Source organism: Vulpes vulpes, chromosome 2 (assembly GCF_048418805.1).
Source record: "Vulpes vulpes isolate BD-2025 chromosome 2, VulVul3, whole genome shotgun sequence".
Classification (NCBI taxonomy): domain Eukaryota; kingdom Metazoa; phylum Chordata; class Mammalia; order Carnivora; family Canidae; genus Vulpes; species Vulpes vulpes.
The window spans coordinates 43,195,661-43,219,458 of NC_132781.1; the positions used below are offsets into that span (position 1 = coordinate 43,195,661).

A 23,798-nucleotide genomic window follows, 5' to 3' on the forward strand; every position below is an offset into this window, starting at 1 on the left:
CTTCAAGAGAGGCAGTAATTTTATTATGTACCATTTCCACCTATCATAATAACTTAAAAAAAAAAGCACACACTTTTAATAAAAAATAGGAAACTAATAAAACTTGTCACTTAATGGAAAAGTATAAAGGCCTAAAAATAGTAATAAAGATCTCAAGCTCACCTCTGCCTGAGTCAATCTAATTTAGTGCAGAGATAATATCCTTTCTAGGACTACAACAGCCACCCTCTAACAACCTGCTATGAAGATAATGCTCATTCTTAATAGTTAATAACCATTTTACAGTAAATATAGGGATGTCTACTTTTGCAGATATTATTTTCTAGTCTACCTTTTTTTCATTTTCCTTTGAATAAGGCACACAGAAAGAAACTCAAAATAAGATCTTGCTAGTTACCTTCAAACCACAGCTGTGTTGGACAAGTAAGACCTGCCCTAAGTACAAGGGAGATGGAAGGAGGAGCAATGCTGGGAAATCAGGGAAACCTTTTTTTTTTTTTTTTTAAGATTTTATTTTTTAAGTAATCTCTATACCCTATGTGGGGCTCTAATTCACAACCCTGAGATCAAGAGTCTCCTGTTCTTCCAAGTGAGCCAGCCAGGCGCCCCCAAAGAAACCTACATTTAATTTTGCCACTTGCTAGCTACACAGTGACCTCTCTCACTTGTATTAGCTAGCAAAGTGGATGGAAATGGATGCAATTCAGTCAAGATTCTAAAAGCCCAATTCTATTAGTGACTAGTTCTTGAGACTGACATTTAACTTTATTTCGGGTATTCCACAGCTACTGCATTTTAATATATTTGGAAAAGCACACAATAATTAGGATAAGCAATTTAAATTTTTTGAAAATTCTTAACAATTCAGATGTGGATCATTCAGTCCCTCTGCCTTCCTACTATTCACATCTTATACGTGGTTCGTGAAGGAAGCTACTTTGCTCTTCTTTAGATTTTTAACCATCTATTACTTTGAAGCACAAATGAGGCTAGCCTAAAACAGCTAATAATAGAAAAAAAAAACCAGCTAATATTTTTCTGAACTATTTCAGTTCAGGCTACCACTTGTCTACCACAAATACAGATAAAGACTGACTATAAGTGGAAACATTTATGCTGGTTTCCTATATTAAAAGTATTTATGTTCTGTCTTACTTTCATCATCAGAGGGGAAAAAATTCATGTTCTTCACCTAGCAGGTGAAGACTATTTTCATATACTCCTTTCACTTACAGTGTTATTCCATCCTTAGCAATCCTAGTATAGCAGCCATGTCTTTTAACTGCATTTATTAAATAATTCAAAATACAAAGCCTAGTCACTTAGTGAAATAACACTAGATTATTCCCACCCAAACATACACTAGTCATTAGTACTAACATTTTAGGTAACCTAACCATTCTTACCTTGCTTCTGCAAATTCCAAACAGATTCCATTTCTGCAAAGGAAAAAAAATAATTATTTTATATGCTAAGTTTTACAGAGCAAAATTTAAAGCTACACTTTTCACTTTAAACCTAAAGAAAATCGGGCAGGCCCGGTGGCTCAGCGGTTTAGCACTGCCTTCAGCCCAGGGCCTGATCCTGGAGACCCGGAATCGAGTCCCATGTCGGGCTCCGTGCATGGCGCCTGCTTCTCCCTCGGCCTGTGTCTCTGTACCTCTCTCTCTGTCTCTCGTGAATAAATAAATAAAACCTTAAAAAAAAAAAAAAAAAAAAGAAAAAAAGAAAAACCTAAAAAATCTAGACTGGTTATTGCTGGCCTGAAGGTAGGGTTGAAATAGCACAGTTCTACTAAATCTCAGATAAAGATTGAGTGGTGACTCTTAATTAATCTCTTGGAATTCTTAAGAAATGTCTTTCAGATTGCCTTAAATTGGTTATACAAAGTCAATTATTATCTGAAATCAAACTACCAGGAGAGCAATTCTGTCTATTAAAATAGCAAAGATATGCTGAAGCCTGCTATAGATTAAATATTTCTTGTAACAGCTCATTGTTATTAAAAACATTTTAATAGTATTTTTTGGCAACCCATCATAACCCATGGGTTATAACCCTAAATTTTCTGAATGAAGCATTCAAATTTGATTAAGCATGATGCTTAAAATGCCTTATTAAAATTTTACTTAACTCTTTGCTATAGGCAAGTGGTTCTGTTCTTCAAACTACACCTACTCTTTATTTTTAACCCATAAGGTCAAAATGCCAATCCATACCCATTTATTAGTAAACACGATTCTCATTTGCTCCAACTCCATTCAAATGTGATCCTAATGTGCTTACTTTGATATCTTACAGTAAAGAAAATATGTGCAAGACCAAACTATAGTGACATACAGAGAAAAGGCAAAAAAAATTCTATCTGGAAGCATTCCAGAAAGCTGTACAGAGGGCTTATCTGAAGGTTTGATGAATAAGACAGTAGATGACCACCATACCACAAGAACCAAAGAACAGGAAATAGGAACTACAATACCTTGAAAGGAAATACTCCACTAGGTTTACAATGTAAACAAAGACTACACAGTAACAGGAATGAACTAGAACTAGGACTGAGAGTAAGTGCTCTTCCCATGGCCATCCAACTGCCATTCTGAAAAGACAAAAAAGTACCTTTATTCTGTTTAACTGGATTTTGTGTAACTGTATTTCATACAGTTTACCAGCAGCTAATTCTAATTAAAAAATAAAACTAGAGCTCATGAAGATAGGATATATCTGGACGTGGGTTACAGTTAGAGTACAACATAATCTCTCCCTAGGCCTAATAGTATATAAATCTCAAATTATTACTTTATGGGAGGTAGAGAATGGTAGGTAGATCACATTCTCCCTACTCTCCTCTATTTCCAACAAATTCACTCCTAAAAGTGACGTCTGGGTGGCTCAGTGGTTTGAGCATCTGCCTTTGGCTCAGGGCATGATCCAGGGGTCGAATCCCACATCAGGCTCCCTACACGGAGCCTGCTTCTCTCTCTGCCTCTCACTATGTCTCTCATGAAAAATAAATAAAATCTTAAAAAAGAATAATTCACTCCTAAAAAACTTTTAAGTTTTGAAAATTTATCAGATTTGGACGTTTGGAACAATAAATAGGTTAATTATTCAAAATAATCAAAGTAATTATCCAGATAAAATTGCATTCAAGTTAGCACAACAATTGCCTGATTAAACAAAGACTGAGAAATAATATACTAACTGTCACTTGGTCTAAGAACTTAGATGGATGCCACCTATGGGCTTTAAATCACTGGATACCCAAAGAATGGCAGGAAAACCCATCTCCTAGGTCTAAGCAGGGGAGAGAATTGTGATCAATCTAATCTGGGAAAAAGAATATATATCGGGAAGGCTATTCTACCCATGACACTCGTATCTATCACTCTAATATAATTTCTAATTCTATTAGTTTCAGACAATTAGAAATAGTTGAAATGGTCATTAGAGCTGTTATCCTACACATGTCTGTACCTCAGAATGGCTTATGTGAAGAAGTCCAAAGGTAAGGCTTTCCTTAGTTGAACTGACTTCAAAAATTTTAATCCAACACATTTTTTTCTTTTAGCGAAGTACAGAACTCACATTTTGCAACAAATAAATTCCTGAAGTCTGTATTACTTGATGCCCCATTATTGTTAAGTCTACTTAATGTAAAGATAAATGTATATTTAGTTGTATGTTGAGAAAAACAAAACTTTTAATTTTGGCCCATTGATGCTATAACATTGCCTTTTGTTGTCCCCCACAAACTGTTGTCAACCTGCCTCTTTCCCCTCCCTTTTTGGCAGGAGAGACAGGAGGACTATACTGAAGAGTCACTGTAAAAACTATAGTACTTTAAAAGCAAATAAACACATTTTAAAGACAAAAGTAACTATTTGCAACCACTCAGTGTCCTTTCCTTAGCTTAATCCAGAACATTCAGCTTTAGGTTTTAAACACAAAGATTTTAAATGATTTCTGGTAACAAAGTTTTATTACACTCAAATAAGGGCTCTGGAGTAGTAAATTTGATTATGTTTTTTGAGGAGGGGAAAGGGATGTAGGACCTGGCTAAAAAATTAGCCAACTTCTAGCCAAGAAATGAATCAGCATGATCTGAAGTGCTGAAAAGAAAAATGAATGCAACTCTCATTCCAGTTGTTTAACATTAAATACTTCTGTTACTAGTAAAAACCTGATGTCTTTTTTTTAAAGATTTTATTTATTTATTCATGAGAGACTCAGAGAAAGAAGCACAGACACAGGCAGAGGGAGAAGCAGGCTCCATTCAGGGAGCCCGACGTGGGACTCGATCCCGGGTCTCCAGGATCACACCCTCGGCTGAAGGCAGAGCTAAACCGCTGAGCCACCCGGGTTGCCCAACAACCTGATGCCCTTGATTAGAATTTCAAGTTACTTTGAAACTCAACTGAAGATCAGAAAGGGAAAATAAGTATTGTTTGGATGATTACATGCTATGCCTAAACAATCATAAGACTAAAAAGAAGCTACTGATAGAGAATATAGAAGAAATTAGCCCTCTTTTAAATTCCAGAAGTCTCCATCAAGATTCTAAATACAAAACCAGTTACTTTGTGTAATTGTTTTAACTACACAAGAGAAGCAGAACAAAATAAGGCACATTCAACTATACAAACTCAAAATATAGTAATTAATCTTTCTACTTTTAATACTGCCCTTGCCCCCCACCACAAGGTCTTTTACTTCCAGTTCTTTTTAGAGTTGGATCCCAGCACCCGATTACTCAATCAAGTAGTTATTGAGAAATGGCCACAGGACCAAATTTGCTAACATAAGTGAAGGTTTCTGCTTTTAAAATATACCAGAGTTAAAAAAAAAAAAAAAAAAGAAAGAAAGAAAGAAAGAAAGAAAGAAAGAAAGAAAGAAAGAAAGAAAGAAATACATACATACACCAGAGTAGGCAATTGTTAAAATTCTGTAATTTAGACTGCCACCACCCAAATTTTAAAATATAAAAAATTTCAAATAGTTATGGCACCTCATCAGTAAATAAAATTTAACATTCAATTTTCTAAAGCAGACTTCCTATGTAGCTCCCTTTCACAATGCTCCCTGTAGATGTCCAATTACCTACAAGATCTAAATTCCAAGTGGATTAAAAACTACTATTTAGGGGTGCTGGGGTGGCTCCCCAGCATGATCTCCAGGTCCAGGGATGGAGCCCAGAGTTAGGGTTCCTGCTCAGTGAGGAATCTGCTTCTCTCTCCCCCTGTTCATGCACACACCCCTGCAACCCCGTCCTCAAATAAAGTCTTAAAAAAAAAAAAAAAGTACTAGTCAGGGGCTAGAGATACAGATGTGAAACCAGAAAGGCTCTGCTTCTGCAAGCTTAGTAGAGGAAACAGCTTTTCTAGATAGAAGCATCAGCATGAACAAAGCTTGGTGCTATTAAAGTATGAGGTATGATAAGCAGAGGTTGATAAACTGTTATCTACCCATTGCCTGTTTTTACAAATCAAGTTTTCTTTGAACAGAGCCATACCCATTTTCTATTATTACCCTTAGCTGTTTTTGTGTATAAAGCAGAATCAAGTAACTAGAATTGCAAGGAGAGACCAACCCTATGGCTCACAAACCCTAAAATATTTACTATCTGGGCATTCATATGAAAAGTTTACTGCCCTATGCTTTGGTGGTCACAATTAATTTATTAAGGCTGGATGTCACTAAGACAAAAAGATTTAGAAGAAGCATACTATTCAGGAACAGAGCTAAAAGTCACCAAGAAGGAAAGATCTACACAAAGATAAATGCTACTCTGCTATTCGGAGGACAGCACAAAGGCGCAAAGTTTACTATTTAAATCAAATAGGTAAAGGGGAGTAACTGAAAATATCTGAGATTATTATACTCAATGTTAGTAATGATTGAGGTAACTGAAGAGTATGGATGAAGTGATAATATAGTAGTCTCCTCCCCCCTTATCTTCAGTAGATAGGTTCTAACACCCACCCACATACAGTGGATGCCTACAACTACAAATAGTACCAAACCCTACATATACTTCTCCCTAAACATACATGCCTATGATAAGGCTTAATTTATAAATTAGGCACAGTAAGAGATTAACAATAAAATAGAACCATTATAACAGTGTAAAAAAAAGTTAATTTGAGTGTGGTATCTCTCAAATATCTTAATTATACTGTACTTACCATTCTTCTTGTGAGGAGATGAAAAAATGCCCACACGATGAGATGATGGGAGATGAATGACAATAGGCAGTGACATAGAGTTAGGCTACTACTGACCTTCTGACAATTCAAAAGGATCATCTGCTTCCAGACTGCAGCTAACCGCGGATGTATGTATTTCAGGCAACTGAAACCACGGAAAGCAAAACCACGGAAAAGGTAGGACTACTATACAGAGAAAGAGCCCAGTAAATGTTACTGCAAAAGTGAAGAAATTAGGACAGTTGTATTACAGATAGAAAGGAAAACTGAGTATGTTAGAGATAGGATCCATAACCTAACAATTAGGGTTTGGGAAAAAAGTGAATTCAGTTTTATATCCGAAGAATTAGAGTAGTGATATTGAATATACAAAAAAAAAGAAAAAAGAAAAAAAAGGGCAAGAAAGGGAGTAGTCAAGAAAATGCAAATTAGAGAATATAGGGAGGGAGGGAGGGAGCATTCAATTACTGCAATTCTTACAGTTAAGACATTTTAAACTTTCTAGTCACCCTTTTTCTCCACCCAGATGTCACTGCCTGGTTCAAGCAGTGGTACCTTACAAACATTTCTGCAGTGTAATCTTTTAACAGGCCTCTCTTGCCCTTAATTAGGCCTCACTTTCTACCTTCTACACCATAGCTATCATTCTCTTCCCCTATAAATAAAAGCCTGAAAGGGACCAAAACATTTCAGTAGATTCTCACTGTCTAAAGGGAGACTAGATCTGTTTATCTTGTATAACACGTCTAGCATTTGACACAGCTGTTTATCAAAAATAAATTAGATGACTAAATTAAAGATTATTTTAACTTGCACCACTTACCTTCCTTGAATCACTTTGAATGACTAGCATGTTCAAATACTATTCCATTTCCTCCACCCAAAATAGTTAGGACTTTCCTTGTACAACAAATAAGCCAATTTCCACTTCTCTTTTGAATCCTGACTAGCCTTCCCTGACTGGCCCCCACCTCTCACTTATGGGTTTCTCTATGTTCCAAATGCATTTCATACATTTTTCTACAGAGCCATCACACTAGTCATATATTTCCTTTTATGTATGTTTCCCTGTTTCCCTATTAGACTGAATTCCTTAATGACACGAATCCTCTTTTCATCTGCTTATCACAATTGCTTTGCACAGAGCTTGGTGTAATACGTTAATATTTGAACAAAATACTACTCCTAAATCAGTCAGGAAGTAATAATATAACAAAGTAGTACTAAGCCCTTTTCAAATTGATATTCAACCCTTTTTGACCTGTAAAAACAGCAATTGCATATGGTCCAACCAAAAATTCAGCATTTAATTCTTCAAAGAAAAAGACTAAAGCTAAGAGGGTTAAAACCAACTTGAAGCTCATTCTTTTTACTTTAAAATTGAATACTGTCCCAGTTTAACATAACATTTAAGTGGCACCTGGGTGGCTCAGTTGGTTATGCATCTGAATCTTTTTAAAAAAATATTTTATTTACTTATTTATGAGAGACACAGAAAGAGGCAGAGACAGAGGCAGAGGGAGAAGCAGGCTCCCTGAGGGGAGCTGGATGTAGGACTCAATCTCAGGACCCCGGATCACGACCTGAGCTGAAGGCAGAGGCTCAACCACTTAGCCACCCAGGTGCCCCAAGCATCTGAATCTTGATTTTAGCTCAGGCCATGATCTCAGGGTTGTGAGATGGAGCCCTGATTTAGGATTCCTGCTGGGTGAGAAGCCTGCCTAAGTAAGATTCTCTCTCCCCTTCTCCACCCCACCACACGGCCCGCATTGTCTCTCTCTCAAAAAAATAACACTTAAAAAATTTTTTTTAGCATTTTAAAAAGCACGTTTCAGGGCACCTGGGTTGTTCAGTTGGTTGGGTGCCCAACTTGATTTCTTAGGTCATGATCTTGGGGTCAAAGGATTGAGCTCTGAGTCAGACTGTGTGATAAGAGTATCCTTGAGGGCAGCCTGGGTGGCTCAGCGGTTTAGCGCCACCTTCAGCCCGGGGCCTGATCCTGGAGACCTGGGGTCCCACATCAGGCTCCCTGCATGGGGCCTGCTTCTCCCTCTGCCTGTGTCTCTGCCTCTCTCTCTCCCTGTGTCTCTCATGAATAAATAAATAAAATCTTAAAAAAAAAAAAAAAAAAGAGTATCCTTGAGATTCTATTCTGTCTCCCCCCCTTGTCCCCATACATGCACTCTCGCCCTCCCTCTCTCTAAATAAGTTTTTAAAAATCTAAAAAAACAAACATTAAGCATGTCTCTCCCCAAAAGAGGAAATAAATCAAACAGAAGGCCAAACAAGAGGAGTCCCACAACTAAGAACCCCCAGATCAATTCACCACTGATCTTGCCTCCTAATCCATTACCAAGCCATTACTGGGTACCTCATCACCATGTTTTGCTGTTCTGATTTTCCTTTCCCAACAGTCCTCTGTGCCTCCTTAATCTTTTGCAAAGAAGGCAGTCAGAATCCTCTCTCCATGCTATTCTTTTCCATTTTAACTACACCCATAGAGAGTGAACTTTGTATTTTCTTTAAAAAAAATTTTTTTTAGGGGCATCTGTCTGGCTCAGTCAGTGGAGTGTACGACTTTTGGCCTCAGGGTTTTGAGTTCGAGCCCCACATTCAGGGTGTGCTGAACTCACAACCTGAGACTGACTTAGAGTTGCATACTCTACTAACTGAGCCAGCCAGGCACCCCGATAACAGCTTATGTTCAAGTAAACTTGACTGAAATAGTTAGAAATCATCACCTTTTCAGATGCCTAACTCTTCATTGCATCAATTTTAACTTTATATTCCCAATTTGGAGCTACACCAAACCAGACTAAATAGAACTGTCTGAACTACCTCTAAATACATATATTAGAAACTTGGATCTTAAAGGTTTGCTTTTGGATTTTGGTTCATTGCTACTGCTATACTTCTAATCTAGTTTACTTTTAAGGCAAAAATATAAAATTCAAGTTGCTTAGAACGCAACTGCTACTACTAAGATAGTAATCAACAATTTCTACTTTTATAGCATGGGTGGTTACTTCCCTCACCTACAGGATGTAAGCTAATAAAATCTGGGGGTTAAATTTTACCTTCTATAAATTCCTTATAAGTTACCTTTCAGACTAACACCAAAGTAAATTCATTACTATTGCACTCACAGACATAATGAAAAATCAAGCATCCTAACGTGGATGCTAAAATTGGTAAGCAGAGGGGGAAAAAAAGGATCTCACAAGAAATTCAACTAGGGCTGAAATCAGTCAAATCAGCAGGCACCTGTTACTAAAATTATGAGAAAGATAGCTGTGATGCCACCATCACAGTAATAATAATAATAAAATGCAGTAAAGGTGAAAATATTTTTTCAGCATTGTGTTGAAAGAAAAAATTTAGTATTCAGATCCTTCTGTGAACCAAAGTAACCTTATACATACTCCCCCTTCCCTTTGACAGATTAACCATAACTTGTCTCCTATCTCCTCATACCCGGTAGATCAGCTTCCTCATTGCCAAACCTAGTCTTTTTTTTCTTTTTTTTAAATAACGTTTCCTTCTTTTCAGATAACTAATACATTCTTATGGCTGCAAACACAAAAGAAAAAATCCTGTTATTTCTCTGCCTGGGCTATTCCAAAAATTCATCAGAAAAATGGCTTCCAATCCACCCTATGAACTGATGCCACAGGGGCACCTGGGTGGCTCAGCGGTTTAGTGCCTGCCTTTGGCCCAGGGTGTGATCCTGGAGACCCGGGATCGAGTCCCATGTCGGGCTCCTGGTGCATGGAGCCTGCTTCTCCCTCTGCCTGTGTCTCTGCCTCTCTCTCTCTCTCCCTGTGTGACTATCATAAATAAATTAAAAAAATTAAAAAAAATAAAATAAAATCTTAAGAAAAAAAAAAAAACACAAAACTGATGCCACATTAATCTACCTGAATGCAAGTCAGCAATACCAACTTAATTTTTAAAGCACTTTAGTACAATCTGATAGAATAAAACAAAGGTTGATACACTTATTTTATAAGGTAAGTGCTTAAAAATGACATGATTTTTTTTAGGTACACAGAAATTAGAAATAGAAGCATTAAAACTCCAGTCTTCTGTCAGTTTAAGTCACCTCCATTCCCCCAGCCCAGCTCCCTGATGCTCAATGCCTTCCAGACTAATCTGATGATCTGGCAGCAACTTACCTTCCTTCTCTTATGTCCTTTCACCACATCCAAAGCAGATCCCTTCCAATATTTACATTTACTCAGGATTTTCCAACTTATTATCTTCCTCTTCTTTGCATTTCCATTAAATCAAAAAATCTTCCCTATCCATCAAAACCCAGTTTAAATGCTGCTGCCTCCAGGAAAACACAGGCTGCATTAACTCTTCCCACCTTTACTCCATTAAAAATTCTTCCAGGGATCCCTGGGTGGCGCAGCGGTTTGGCGCCTGCCTTTGGCCCAGGGCGTGATCCTGGAGACCCGGGATCGAATCCCACGTCGGGCTCCCGGTGCATGGAGCCTGCTTCTCCCTCTGCCTGTGTCTCTGCCTCTCTCTCTCTCTCTCTCTCTGTGACTATCATAAACAAATAAAAATTAAAAAAAAAAATTAAAAAAAAATTCTTCCACTAAAATCCTCTATTTTGATCCATATGACCTTTAAAAAAAATCTTGCCTTATAAACTTGTGTATTGTTTTCTCCTCTACTTAATTAAGCTCTTCAAAGAAAAAGACACACCCTGCCAAAATCTTACATAACTAAGCAAAGTACTTTGCCTATATTATAAGGGAAAGGAAAACATACACTACACACACACGTATATTACTGCACAACTCTGGCAGAAAACAGAAAAGTAGGATTAAACTGAGGAAAGCTCTCTAAGACTCAAGAGTTCCCAATCCTAGCTGGCAATGAGAACCACTACATTTTTATCCGGAGTATAGTCCACATCTAGTGCCTCAAGTCATTTATGCTAATAACCTATAGAAGTAACACAGAAACAAGTTCTTAAAGTTTCATACTATAGCCTAGTGTTCCCTCAAGGATATTTTTTACTAGGTAACTGTCATGTTGATCCACGTCAACCATCAAGAATTCTATCTTATTTTATTCATCCTCCCTTGCATGTCTACATACTGGGTAAAATTTACCATATTAAATTATTTTTTAATAAATACTCCAAAATATCAGCATTGAATACTTGATGAAATTCCGTGCAGTATTAGTTAGGCAAGATAAATCAACCTGGTTTAAATGAACCAAACACACAACTCACATCAACCTACCTTATTTCAACAGATTTGTCTTCAAATGACTTTTTGAATCAAATGACTTCAAATGACCATTTCAAAACCAAAGATTCACCTCAAAAAGTTGAGTGTAGTGTTACAAGCCTTTGAAAAGTAAATGCTTTAAAGGAGGCGACAGTTGTATGTCCTGGGTAGGTGCATTAAAAGCTATCACTCAAACATAACCAAAGTATCAACTAGCAAAATGTTAGGATACCTGGAATTTGCTTTTGAAATTCCTACCAAATAAAGTGTGAAGGTAGATAGGTTAAACAAGAATGAATACTTTCTAAATGTTCTGGCGGGACAATGGGTACACTGAGGTTCATTATAGGTTCCACTTTTGAGTATCAATTTTTTCATAGTTAATTTAAAAAGCTATTAAGGTAATAAATGCCCCTTAAGTGCCATTTGAGAGAAATAGAAAATAGGACTTACATCTCACCATAAATATTAATACTGCTATGTAATGGTACAATATTCCCCTAGATAATAAAAAGATTAACCCTCCCGTTTCTTAAGAAAAATTAATAGCATAATATATATCAAAAGCTGAAAGAAAAATCCCAAGAACTAGATTTCCCACCAATCCCTTTTTTATGCCTCATAGTATCTTTATTTCCTATCGTCAAATGTACTGAATATTCAGATTTCCAAAGGATCTGCAGTATTTCTAAGGGTTCAAGTAATTAATGTTTAATCTAAAAAATGCACCATTCCTGCTCAACTGACACTAAGCACTCTCTTATCTACTATTTCCAAATAAAGTTGTTGAGGAGCTTACTTTTAAAGTAAGGAGGTATGCATAAAAACTTCTATTTCTGAGCCTAACTTTAACTCAGTAAGTGACTGCTTTTGAACATTTAAAGAGAAGACTTCACTAAAGGACCAAGAAAATACAAGTGCTCTTTTAAAAGATAGTCTAATAAGCCCAACTGATTATTACCTCCTTTAGAGTTTAAGACAACTCAAAAAAAAAAAAAAAAAAAAAAAAAAAAAGGCCAGCCTTCACTTATGAGAAAGTTCTTCAGATCTTGAAAAGGTTGTGATTCAAAACAAACTCACAGAAAAGAGAAATTAGTGACCTAATGAACCAATCCACATTTGGCAGGAATTCAAAGAACTTGCCACTTTGGGAACTAACTGAACTGAACATTAACCATTGTTAGGGGGGGAAAAAACAATCAATACCAATTAAATCTCAATAATACCCAACTACGAAACTCAAATTGATGCACTTTACTAAAGCAAATCTTTCAGTAATATCAGCAAAACTAAATATAACTGCATCCACGTAGGGGCATTTAGCTTATTTAAATACCACTAATTTCAGATCTAATTAGTGTCACTATAGGAAAAATGCATACAGAATACCTATAAATAAATAGGAGTTATTACTCCCATTTAAAAAGGCTTACAATTCTCCGTAATAAAAACATATAAAAACACCAGCCAACAACCACTTCATGGAACAACTTGTCCCAAACTTTTCTGCAGGTTGTGGAAGAACGTAACCAGATATTCCTTCAGGTTCCTAATTACCCATACAAAATATTCAGGTAAAGATTTTCCCAGTAGTGGTCTCTGGTGGGCAGATAGCACAGATAATATCACCAAAAACACCAACTCCCCCAGCAGAACTTAACTTATAATTAACTACAAGTCTTAAGAAAATAAGTAATTTTTTTTGTCCTAACTTTCCTAAAAACATCCACTTCTTAGTTAATTTATTTACTTCCCAACAGCAGTGCTGGAGAAAAAAAGTGCAGACAGGTAATTTTATCTGCCAGGATTTCTACTCCTAAACTCCCATAAGGTAATACTACTACTTACTACCATTTTCTAAAGGAAGAAAAATAGAAAAAGGACATCTGTTCATTTTACTAATGTCTTCCAGTTTGCAGATAAGGAAAGGTATGCAGAGGAGGCAATCTGCTTAAAAGTCACATAAATAGCTTTGTTATTCATCTCTGAGGCAGTGATCCTTCCAGGGAGAATATGGGAATTACCTCATCCCCACTATCTGATATGCTACCCCTTCCCAGCAGCTCCAAGTCACTGCCTAAATGAGCCAGTTAAAAATGGGAATATGCAGCATATCTGAGGTGTGCGTATGCATGCATGGGGTATAAATTTCTGTTAGGGGACTAGGGGAAGACCGAAGGGGAAGATGAAAAAAACCACCATTCTCAAAAGTACCGAGGTTATAAACATCATTCACTAAGACTCATTATTTGCTGTAGGGATTTAAATAAGTTTATACCATACAGTAAATTTTTCTTTAAAGACACAAAGGGCTGCCTGGATGGCTCAGTGAGTTAATCTCAGGGTCCTGGGACTGAGCCCCATGTCAGATTCCCGGCTCAGCAGGGAGTCTGCCTGTGTCCCTCTCCCTCTGCCCCTCTCCATACTCACTTTCTCTGAAATAAACATTAAAAAAAAAAAAAAGAAGACACAAATAAACCATATTCTAAAGTTATGAGCATGGAACTTGAAAGATATGATTCCTTTTTTAACATAGGCTTTGGGGCTATGAAAAGTACAGACCCCAAGAGCCTGGTTCCTACATTGCTAATTGAGCCTGCCACTGCAATTGTCAAAATTATTTTCCAGTTACCACTTAGCACGCATTATTCCTTCTTGGAAGAGAAGAAATAGTTTGACACTCCATCTTTCTGGACTCCTCCTCAAAAAACACTGCTCCTACTCATTTTATACAAATTAGAACTATCAAGTGAGCTCACTAATAAAGAAGTACATGATATAAAAAGCAAAGAGGGAAAATCTGTTCAAAGAAAAATTTTAAAAAGAACTCATGAGAAAATATGTCATCCCTTTGGGCACCACCCCATCCCTCTTCATTCTTTGAACCAGGTGTAAGAAGTCAAGTATACTTTTGTGTTTGTGTGAATATATATATATATAAACATTTTGAAGTTGAAAGTGAACATTCCTTCTAAATAGTACTATTTCCAAAGACCCTGAATTAATTTATCTACTGCTTATCCACTGTTCTCACCTTAGTTCCCAAATTCTTAAAGAATCTCATAAAAACTTCCAAAATTTACCCTTAATACACCAGCTAATAAATGCTTATTAAATTTATGTAAGAATCTTTATATAAAAACAAATGAATTACCTTTAGTGTGATATACAATAGCAGCCCTCAGGTCAAAAGAACCCCAGCTATCATTTCTTTCTAGGCCTCTCTGGTATCTCTGTTCTTTGGCGGAGCCTAACAAAGTGTTCGTAGGAGACACCAGAGGATTTTGATTTTCTATCTCGTAGTCCTTTGAGAGAAACACTAAAGCACCTTGACTACTGGTGTCTGCTTTTTGCAGGTCACCTATATGACTGGGTTCCAAGGATAAGGCTCCACTCTCACTAGTAGTCCCAGATTTTAGAATGCTACTCAGAACTTGAGGACTAGTCCGTTTTTCCAGCTCATAAGCCTTGGGAAACACAGGATGCTCAGTTCCTGAGGGGATTATTTCAGCACCCTGTGAAACCAAAGTGGCAGGATATTCCCCTTGAAATGTCACCTCCATCACTTTATGATCTGATGACTTCCCAAGAACAGTCTCAGGGCCAGCACTGGGCTCATTTATAAATGATAAACCCCACTGATTCTGGAAGATATCCCCCAGATTTTGCTGATCTGTCTGAGAGGGTAGATCCACTTGTGCTGTGCTCAATAGCACAGTTTGCATATTTGAAGGATAGACAAAAAGGCTAGATTTAATTTGTTCAACAGCTGCTGAAGTCAGACTCATGTCCTGGAGAACTGAATCAGTCCCAGAAGAGACGGGTGTTAGAGTATTAGCAGCAGTAGTTAGCAGTGGCTGACCCCCTGGAGAATATACACTTGCATCAGTCCCTGCTAAAACAGGCCCATTAGAAAAGGTGGCCGAAGTAACAGATTTCAGCGCTGACATAGGGACCTGGGATAACCGACTTGAAGATTGGGTCTGGGTTTCCCCAGTAGACGAAGAAGATGAAGATGAAGATGGTGACACAGAGGAATTCTGTACAGTTTTGTTGAGGTTTTCCTTAACTTTGCTTGCATAACTTATTTTAGGAACTATTTTAGCACTGCTATTGTCCACTGGAAAAACTGGAGGTGGTTTAAATAGGGTCCACGAGTCCTCTTTGGAGGTAACAGCGGAAGCATGCTTTCCTTTGGGCCGATCATCAAACTTTTTGCTGTTCACACCAGGTTTAATATCAGAGCTTTTCCGTAGCATATCCCCCACAGCAGGTTTTCCTCGATTTGTTCCTCCAGGCCCAGTTTCATACTTCCAAATGGGCTTTGAACCATCTACTCGATTTCCCTTTTGTTCACTGTAGTCAGGCTTGAAAGTTTCAAGTCCCTGTTTTAAGTTTGGGACACTGGTCTCTTGTTGCATTATTTTGTCCTGCACTAAATTAAGGTTTTCACAACCCTTGGCACTATTGCGCCTAGCTTTCCTTTTTTTAGGAGTGGTATATCCGCTCTCAGATCCACTACCATCATTATCTGCTCCTTTGCCCATATAACCATTAGTAATATAGCCAGAATTATTTGTTACAACACCATTTGGAATTGCTACAGTATCGGTCTTGTCTACAGACTGGTTCTCTCCAGATTTATTTTCATAAGACTTCCCATTCTTTTTGTCCATACTGTTTTTCTGAATGAAATTCCTGGTTTTAATTCCTGCTTTCCCAAAGGTGCTGGCCTTTACAGTCTGCTTCAAATTAGTGTCTACAATTTGTTGGTTGCCATTGAGCACCCTGGAAATAGGGTTGGTAGCTTCATCAGAACCCAGGCTCTTTAAAGATATTTCTCTTTCTCCAGGATTACCATTCAGTTCACCATAGCCTAGAGAGAGGGGGGAAAAAAAGGCTTTTTTACAATATATAAATTACAGTAATACCTAACATTCAAAGAGACTATGCTATGAGCATATTAACTTGACTATGTTATTTCACAACTACAAGAAAACACTTGTGAACCCCATATTACTGATTAGAAGTCTACCAAGCAAGAAACTAACAAGCTGGTTTCAAACCAAAGTCTGAGGTCACAAAAAACTAATGCCATTAATTAATAAATTAATATATATAATAAATAAATTAATAAAAAATTAATGCCATTATACCTCTCATTTAACAAATCAACTTCCCCATTGTTCTCACAAAGCTGTTATAAAATTTCCTTTACAATTAACAGCAGGGCTACCCTCTGGGTAAAAGTCAAATTATGCCAGTATGTTAATTTTATGTATTACAGGGAAGTTAAAGAATCCCTTTCTAGGGGTGCCTGGGTGGTTCAGTTGGTTAAGTGTCTGCCTTTGACTCAGGCTCTGATCTCAGGGTCAGACATCAGACTCTTTGCTCAGTGGGGAGTCTACCCTCTACCACACCCCCACGCACTCTCAAATAAATAAAATCCTTAAAAAAATTTTTTTTAATCCCTTTCTATGAAACCATGAATGGCTGGTAGTCACCATAAGCAGTTTCTTTCTACTGCATTCCGCTAAACAAAAATCAAATACTTGTGAGCTTTTTCCTACAGTAGTCTTAAATTTATTGACATTTCCCAGACATTAGATCATTCTGTCAATGTATGAAACCAAAACACCTATATACCAATGTTTTAACTCTTTTAAGATATATTTTCTTCATTTTACATCTGGGTAAGCAGACTAGAGAAATTAATTTGCCCAAGTCACAAAGTAGAGAACTGGAAATCTGAACTCCAGGCTGCCTATAACATGGTTTCCTATCACTACATTAATACTGCATCACTTGTGGTGCAAAACTACTAACAAAACTACAGTGAAAGGTGCCTAATTTTAAAAAGTGTTATGGTGTTCAAGCTTTTTTTTTTTTTTTTAAAGATTTTATTTATTTATTCATGAGAGACACAGAAAGAGAGAAGGCAGAGAGACACAGGCAGAGTTGGAGAAGCAGGCTCCATGCAGGGAGCCTGATGGGGGACAGGATCCTGGGGCCTCCAGGATCACGCCCTGGGCTGAAGGCAGGCGCTAAACTGCTGAGCCACCCAGGGATCCCCCAGTGTTCAAGTTTAAGACCTTCAACTACCATGAAGTTTATTACTATACGTTATTCAATTAGGCTAACAACAGCTTTTCTTATTTCCTTACCAGTAAAATAATGGTATTAGTTACCTGTCTTTCTGTGAAATGTTCCCCAAAGCATTTTGAGGTCAAATCATTAGAAACAGATACATAACAGGATACACACACATTCATTTAAGGCAGCTTTTCAGGGGGCTGGGAAGGGATGTCCAATAAGAATACCAAGTAATCTGCCTTTGTCACTTTCATCCTTGCAGGCCTTCCGCCTATGAAGACTAAAAGGAATGTGAGGTGTATATTCTTGTTTTGAAATTTTGTTGTAATTCTCAACACAGCAAATATCAATAAATATAACCACAGTAAAAGCTCTTTGTGCATTCTAAAGCATAAAGGATCTAAGATTTTTTTTAAGTTTCAGAACCAGGGATGCCTGGGTGGCTAAGTGGTTGAGCATCTGCCTTCAGCTCAGGGCTTGATCCTGAGGTCCTAGGATGGAGTCCCACATCAGGCTCCCTGCAAGAAGCCTGCTTCTCCCTCTGCCTATGTCTCAGCCTCTCTTCTCTGTCTGTCATGAATAAATAATTAAAAAAAAAAAAAAAAAAGTTTGAGAACCATGGTTTTAAAAGGATTTTATGTGATCTAGAGCATAATCTGGGAAGATGAACAACAGGATTTACTCTTATTTTAAGACACTCATTCTATATCAGAGAAAAAGGACACTAAGAATGAAGAAATAAAGGCAAGGCATTTTCTTCTATTGTACTTTCAGAAAATAACTCAAGACTATAATCATTCCTAAGATTGAGTGGCACAAAAGTTGTACCATAAAAACTATTTTGCTAAAGCCCCTAATTTATGTAGTTGTATTTTAAATTTTTTGGCTGCTGAAAGAGGTTTTTTCTGACAGCTATTCAAATCAAACTTTTGGTGGAAAAATTCTAGCTATGAAACTACTAAAAGATCGCTGCTTAGGATGTTTTCTGAAAGGTTTTTCTTTCTTGAGAAAAGCAACTAGTTCCTAAAATGAAGCTATCAATGTTTTTAACAGATGCAAGTTTTACCTGTGTACATCTCTAGACTAAGAAGAAAAAAACTACATATACCACTTAACAACCTAATATGCTAAACAAAGGTTTGGACTCTTGGGCCCACTAGCCATAACTTTCTCAAAGATAAGAAAGCAATCTTAGAAAGGGAAAACAAACAAACAAACAAACAAACCCCACCCCAATGTCCAAACTAACTTGGACCAAAGCTAAGACTTTTAAGTGAACCAGAATAATTTTTCCTAAAATTACTATTATTTAGTGGCTCCAATATCAGAAATCACCAAACAATTTAATAACAGCTCAAAAGCCACTATACTTACATTCCCATGTTTTAATAACAATTAGGCTAACAACAGCTCATTCTAACTATTTAAAATTTTTTCCATAGCAACTTTGCTGGAATGCAAAGTGTACCAGGGACATTTTCTTTTTAAAACTTAGGTATTTAAGAAAAATGCAAATACCACAGAATTACTGAAAGAAATCAAAGGGCTCCTTGTACTTTTATTATTTAGGTTTGCTGTGCTAAAGCATCTAACCCTACTTCAAAAGGACTCTGCAAAACTTCAGTACGGATAAATCTAGCTTTTGGAATAGAAACCGAAATTACTGAACACATCTGACCCTCTCTAGTGCCCTCTTCTGGAAAAAGAAACAGGTTCCTCTTTATAGGTTTATGGGTAATGGGTCATAAAAGCCCACTTCAACATATGAGATATATTTAAAAAGTCCTAAGTTTTCTTAGTAAATTAGTATTTTACATGTTGAAGCAACAGTACTGCGACCAGGCCACATGTGGAAAACTATTCATCCCAAATTGTTTACATTCTCACAAAATTGCTAAACCCAGGTTCCCCTCTTTATCCTCTTCCAGGATAGATCTATTAATTTAAAGAATACCACCTTGAATGGTTCAGGGGCTGTTTCTATCTGTAGAGGAGATTCCTGCAAGGGTATAATACCTGACCAATGTTTCAAAATTTTCCAATGTGAACGGTAATACTGCTTTATATTCCACACAACCATAAGAAAGCAAGATTCTCTTTCCTCTAAGTTGAAAAAGACCTAACGTTAAAACATTTAATGTTGTATACTTTCTAATAGTTTCAAACTGTTTCAAATCTGTTATGATTAAATACTCAATACATTTACATTTTCACTTCTACTGCACACGTGATGTCCCTACCCACCCCAGAAGTGGAAAATCTGGCATTCCAATTTGTCTTCAAGTTACATTAAATCTTCAATAGAATAGGAATTTTTCTCCAGCTCTCAGTAACTGCCTGTATCACATTTGATTTGCTGGGTTTAACATTTTCTTATCATTCCCTTCATTTCTTAATTTACAAAGAACCTTTAATTTGTAAAAAAACAAAAAACAAAACAAAAAACCTGCCTGATTTCAAGGTTTTAAGTTCATTTCTTCTCAAATGTCTTCTAAAATTACTTTTACTCTCAATTTAACATTTGTGAAAATCAAGAGTTTGGGGATCGTATCAATTTGAAAATAGGAAAACACCTTTCCTTTAAAAATGGAAAACAGCCTCGTCTGAGGCAAGATGGTAGTGAGCCAACCTCATGGATGAGCCACCTCGTTTCTCCCTTAAGGACAAGAAATAGGGGTCAAAAAAACTCACCCTCTACCCCATCCAATCATTTTTCTAATCCCTCTCCTCGAAATCACTACACCCAAGCCCAGAAGGTAAATGCTGGGGGACTGGAGGAAGCTAGAACAAGCTTTTTTTGTAAAAATGAGCTGCTTGAAGAGAGGGCCCAAGTGAAAGCCTGAGAGGCGGAGTCGTGAGCGAACCTGGCAGGAGACGAGGTTCCTGTGGCAGAGAAACTCGTGACCGGGGAGCCTGGTTCCCGCTGGGTACCCCACCCGGCCTTCAGGCACCGCCTTTACCCAAAATGTATCCCCCCCGCCCCCAGCCCTCCTGCCCCAAGGAGCGCCGCAGCAGTCGCCCGCGGCCTCCTCCTCCCGGCCCCACTTCGAGGCCGGCTCCCCACCCGGACCGCCCGCGCCTCCCGCCGCACCCGGGAGCGGGAAACGCGGCCGCTGGCGCGCGGGGCCCGCTGCAGGCCGCTCCCCTCGTGGCCGCTTCCCTCCCCCACCCCAACCGCCCCCGCCCCTCACCCCAGGGACCCGCCCGGGGCCGCGCGGCCGCCACCGGGTTACACAACCCGGCCGGCGACGGGGGGAGGGGCGGCCACGGCCGGGGGCGACGGCGCCCCCGCAGGGCGGGGGGGGGGGTAGGCGACCGCGGGTGGGGATCCTGAGCCCCCCCCCAGCTCCGCCGCGCCGAGCCCCCTCGACACCCTTCCCCCTCCGCTCCTCAGCGGGCCGGAGTCGGTGACAGGAATCGGCTTCCAACATGGCGGACAGGAAGCGGCCCCGCGAGGAGGAGAGAACATTCCAGCCGCGCCGGCTCTGGGGGGAGCGGGCCCGGGCGCCGGGCTCGGGAGGAGCCGCGAGGGTAGACTGCGGGGTCCGGTGCCCAGAAAAGGCGCGCAGAGGTAGAAATGACTCGAGAGTCGAGGGGTCCTGGCCGCCCCCCCCAGACGGGGAACCCCAAGGCCACAGGTGGGCTTGGGGTAGCGGGTGAGGGAGGATACTTCCTCAACTCTGCCCACCTACCCCCTCGCCTCGCCGCCTGCAAGAGGGTCTCGCGACACCACCCGAGTCGAGATTCGCTAGGCCTTCTAGAGATACACCCCGCGGGCTTTGGGGGGGGGCGGGTATGTTCACCCTAACTCGGCCACCAAATTCAGGTTCCTCTGGAGCCTCAGGAAGGTAAACGGGAAAGGAATAATGAGGCTAGATTCCCAAGGCCGACCCTGCAGGTCTCCCTCCAGCCCGGGCGGGGGCCGAGAAGGTCACACTGGCCTGGTTGGGCCTCTCCCATGCTGAGGAGGAGAGGGCGCTGCAAACCCCGCGGCCCAGCCCGGGCTTTGGGAGAATGGAAGGGGGCTTCCCCGGACCCGCAGGATACCGACACACACACACACACACACACACACACACACACACACTCTCTCTCTCTCTCTCTCTCTCTCCGACCGCGTCCGCGCTTTCCACATCCAGCCCCACCCCCATCTTCTCTACCCCCCACCCCCATTCCCCTTCCCCCACTCGTCCTCCCTCCCAGACCTGTTTTCTTCTTCGGCGTTTCCTGGTGCTGCTGGAGGGTGTGTTTCTGCTCATGTTTCAGCGCCTTAGGCTGGGCCTTGGGGCTGCCCTCGGCTCCATGCTGCAGGTATTGGTGAGGCTGCTGGTGATGGTGGTGGTGATGGTGGTTGTGGCTGTGGTTGTAGAAATAATAATGGTGGTGGTGGTGCGGCGGCTGCTGCTGCTGTTGCTGCTGCTGCTGGGGGTGATGGTGCGGATGGTGGTGGCTGTGATGGTGCTGAGGCTGTGGCTGGCCGGGCTTCTCCTCCATTGAAAGCGGCTGGGACTCCCTGGCTGAGGCTGCGGGCTGCGGCACCGTCAGGATCTGAGACTGCTTCTCAGGGCTCACTCAGTATATCTGAGCGCGTCTAGCCAGCGCACTGGTTAACCGAGCGATTCTGCGAGATTGGCAGCGGCGGTCCAGCAATCAGGACGCACGCTGCGCCGCAGGCCCCGCCCCTAGCCCAAATCCTCTTTCCTTCCCCTTCGCTACTGCCTCCTGGCCAACGCCACTTACCCCGTGCAACCTCACAGGGCCGGGCCTTCAACGTCAGCACTATGGCTCTCTCTTCTGTCGCTTTCTCTCCTTCACCGCGCAGTCTGCGAACAGCACTTTCTACACTCCTCGCCCGCAAGCAAACTCACGTCGAGTGTAGCAGATTCCACTGGCGATTCCACTGGCTCTGGGAGCCATCTGTTGGTTTTGCACCTCCTAGGATGTTAGCTTTTTTTTTTTTTTTTTTTTTTTAAATCCTTTTCCGGGTAATCAGAGGGGAAGCTCAGTTCCCTTAACCCTGAGAACCACTAAAGGGGCAATACAAAAAGAGGAAATAAATACATTTTTTAAGAATACAAGAGCTTCACAATCCAGTAGATCATTTTGTATTCTGGATTCATTTTGCTTTGTATTCATATGCTAATCTCTTCCTTTCCACGAAGGGATTATAGGGTTCCACAATGGGGTATCTGTGTAATTTTCTAAAAGGGCACAAAGGGTTTAAATCATTGTTTCTTTGTAGTTGGAGGCAAGGGAGAGCAGGAGGCATGAAAATCTAAACTCAACAGTGAAGTAGGTTTGTTGTTGTTTTTAACTCCAGGTGAGGTCCACTGTAGAACCAAGATAAGTTGTAGAATATGAAGAGTTTCAGGAGTGAAAGGAGAGAGGGCACTTTAAAAGTTATTAATTAAAAAAATATTGCATGTATGGAAAATATTGGATTTAAATAAATGCTCCATTGCTTTTGTAATGTTGATTTAATTTATCCTGCATTATCACATCACAACCTTATTTTTTTTTAAACCAAGGGTTAGTCAGGAACATTGTGAGTGAGAGTGTTACTCAGAAAGGAGGAGAAGCTTTTTGTTGGAGAGGGCCACAGGCCAAAGGAATACCCTTTGATAATATTTTATTTCTTGACCTAGATGGTGATTACACATGTATTTGCTTTATAATTACTTCTAAAACAGAATATGTATGTATAATACACTATTCTTAATATATGTTACATCGAGGGGGATTTTCTTAATTTAGCATAAAACATGTTTAATTTACCACTTTAAACATTTTTAAGTATACAGTTCAGTGGCAGTAGGTACATTCACAGTGTTGTGCACCCATCACCACTGTCCATCTCCAGGACTTTTTCAACATCCCAAACTGAAACTCCGTACCCATTAAACAATTCCCCCACTTTCCTCCCCCACACCCTGTTTAACCAATATTTTATTTTCTGTCTCTGTGATATACAAATTGAACAATACAATATTTATGCTTTTGTATCTGGCTTATTTCATTTACCATATCTTTGAGGTTGATCATTTTGTAGTATGTATCAAATTTTCCTTCCTTTTTATTTTATTATTTTATTACTTTATTTTAAAAAGATTTTTTATATATTTGGCAGAAAGAGAGAGAGCACAAGCAAGGGGAGCAGCAGGCAAAGGGAGAGGGAGAAACAGGCTCCCCACTAATCCCAGGACCCTGAGCCACTCAGGTGCCCCCCCCCTTTTTAATGCTGAATAATGTTCCA

At 39.6% G+C, this 23,798-nt stretch overlaps 1 protein-coding gene across 1 annotated transcript in view; it reads right to left on the minus strand.

Annotated features, from left to right (window-relative positions):
• Nucleotides 1-22,133, minus strand: part of NUFIP2 (nuclear FMR1 interacting protein 2) — a 31,534-nt gene extending 9,401 nt beyond the window's left edge. The window contains exons 1-3 of the mRNA XM_072747886.1: nt 21,751-22,133; nt 14,607-16,328; nt 1,407-1,439 (exon numbers count right to left, since the gene is read on the minus strand). Of these exons, the coding sequence (XP_072603987.1) occupies nt 1,407-1,439; nt 14,607-16,328; nt 21,751-22,039 (2,044 nt within the window). The 5' untranslated portion in view covers nt 22,040-22,133. The remainder of the gene's footprint in view (nt 1-1,406; nt 1,440-14,606; nt 16,329-21,750) is intronic.
• Between the last annotated feature and the right edge of the window lie 1,665 nt (nt 22,134-23,798).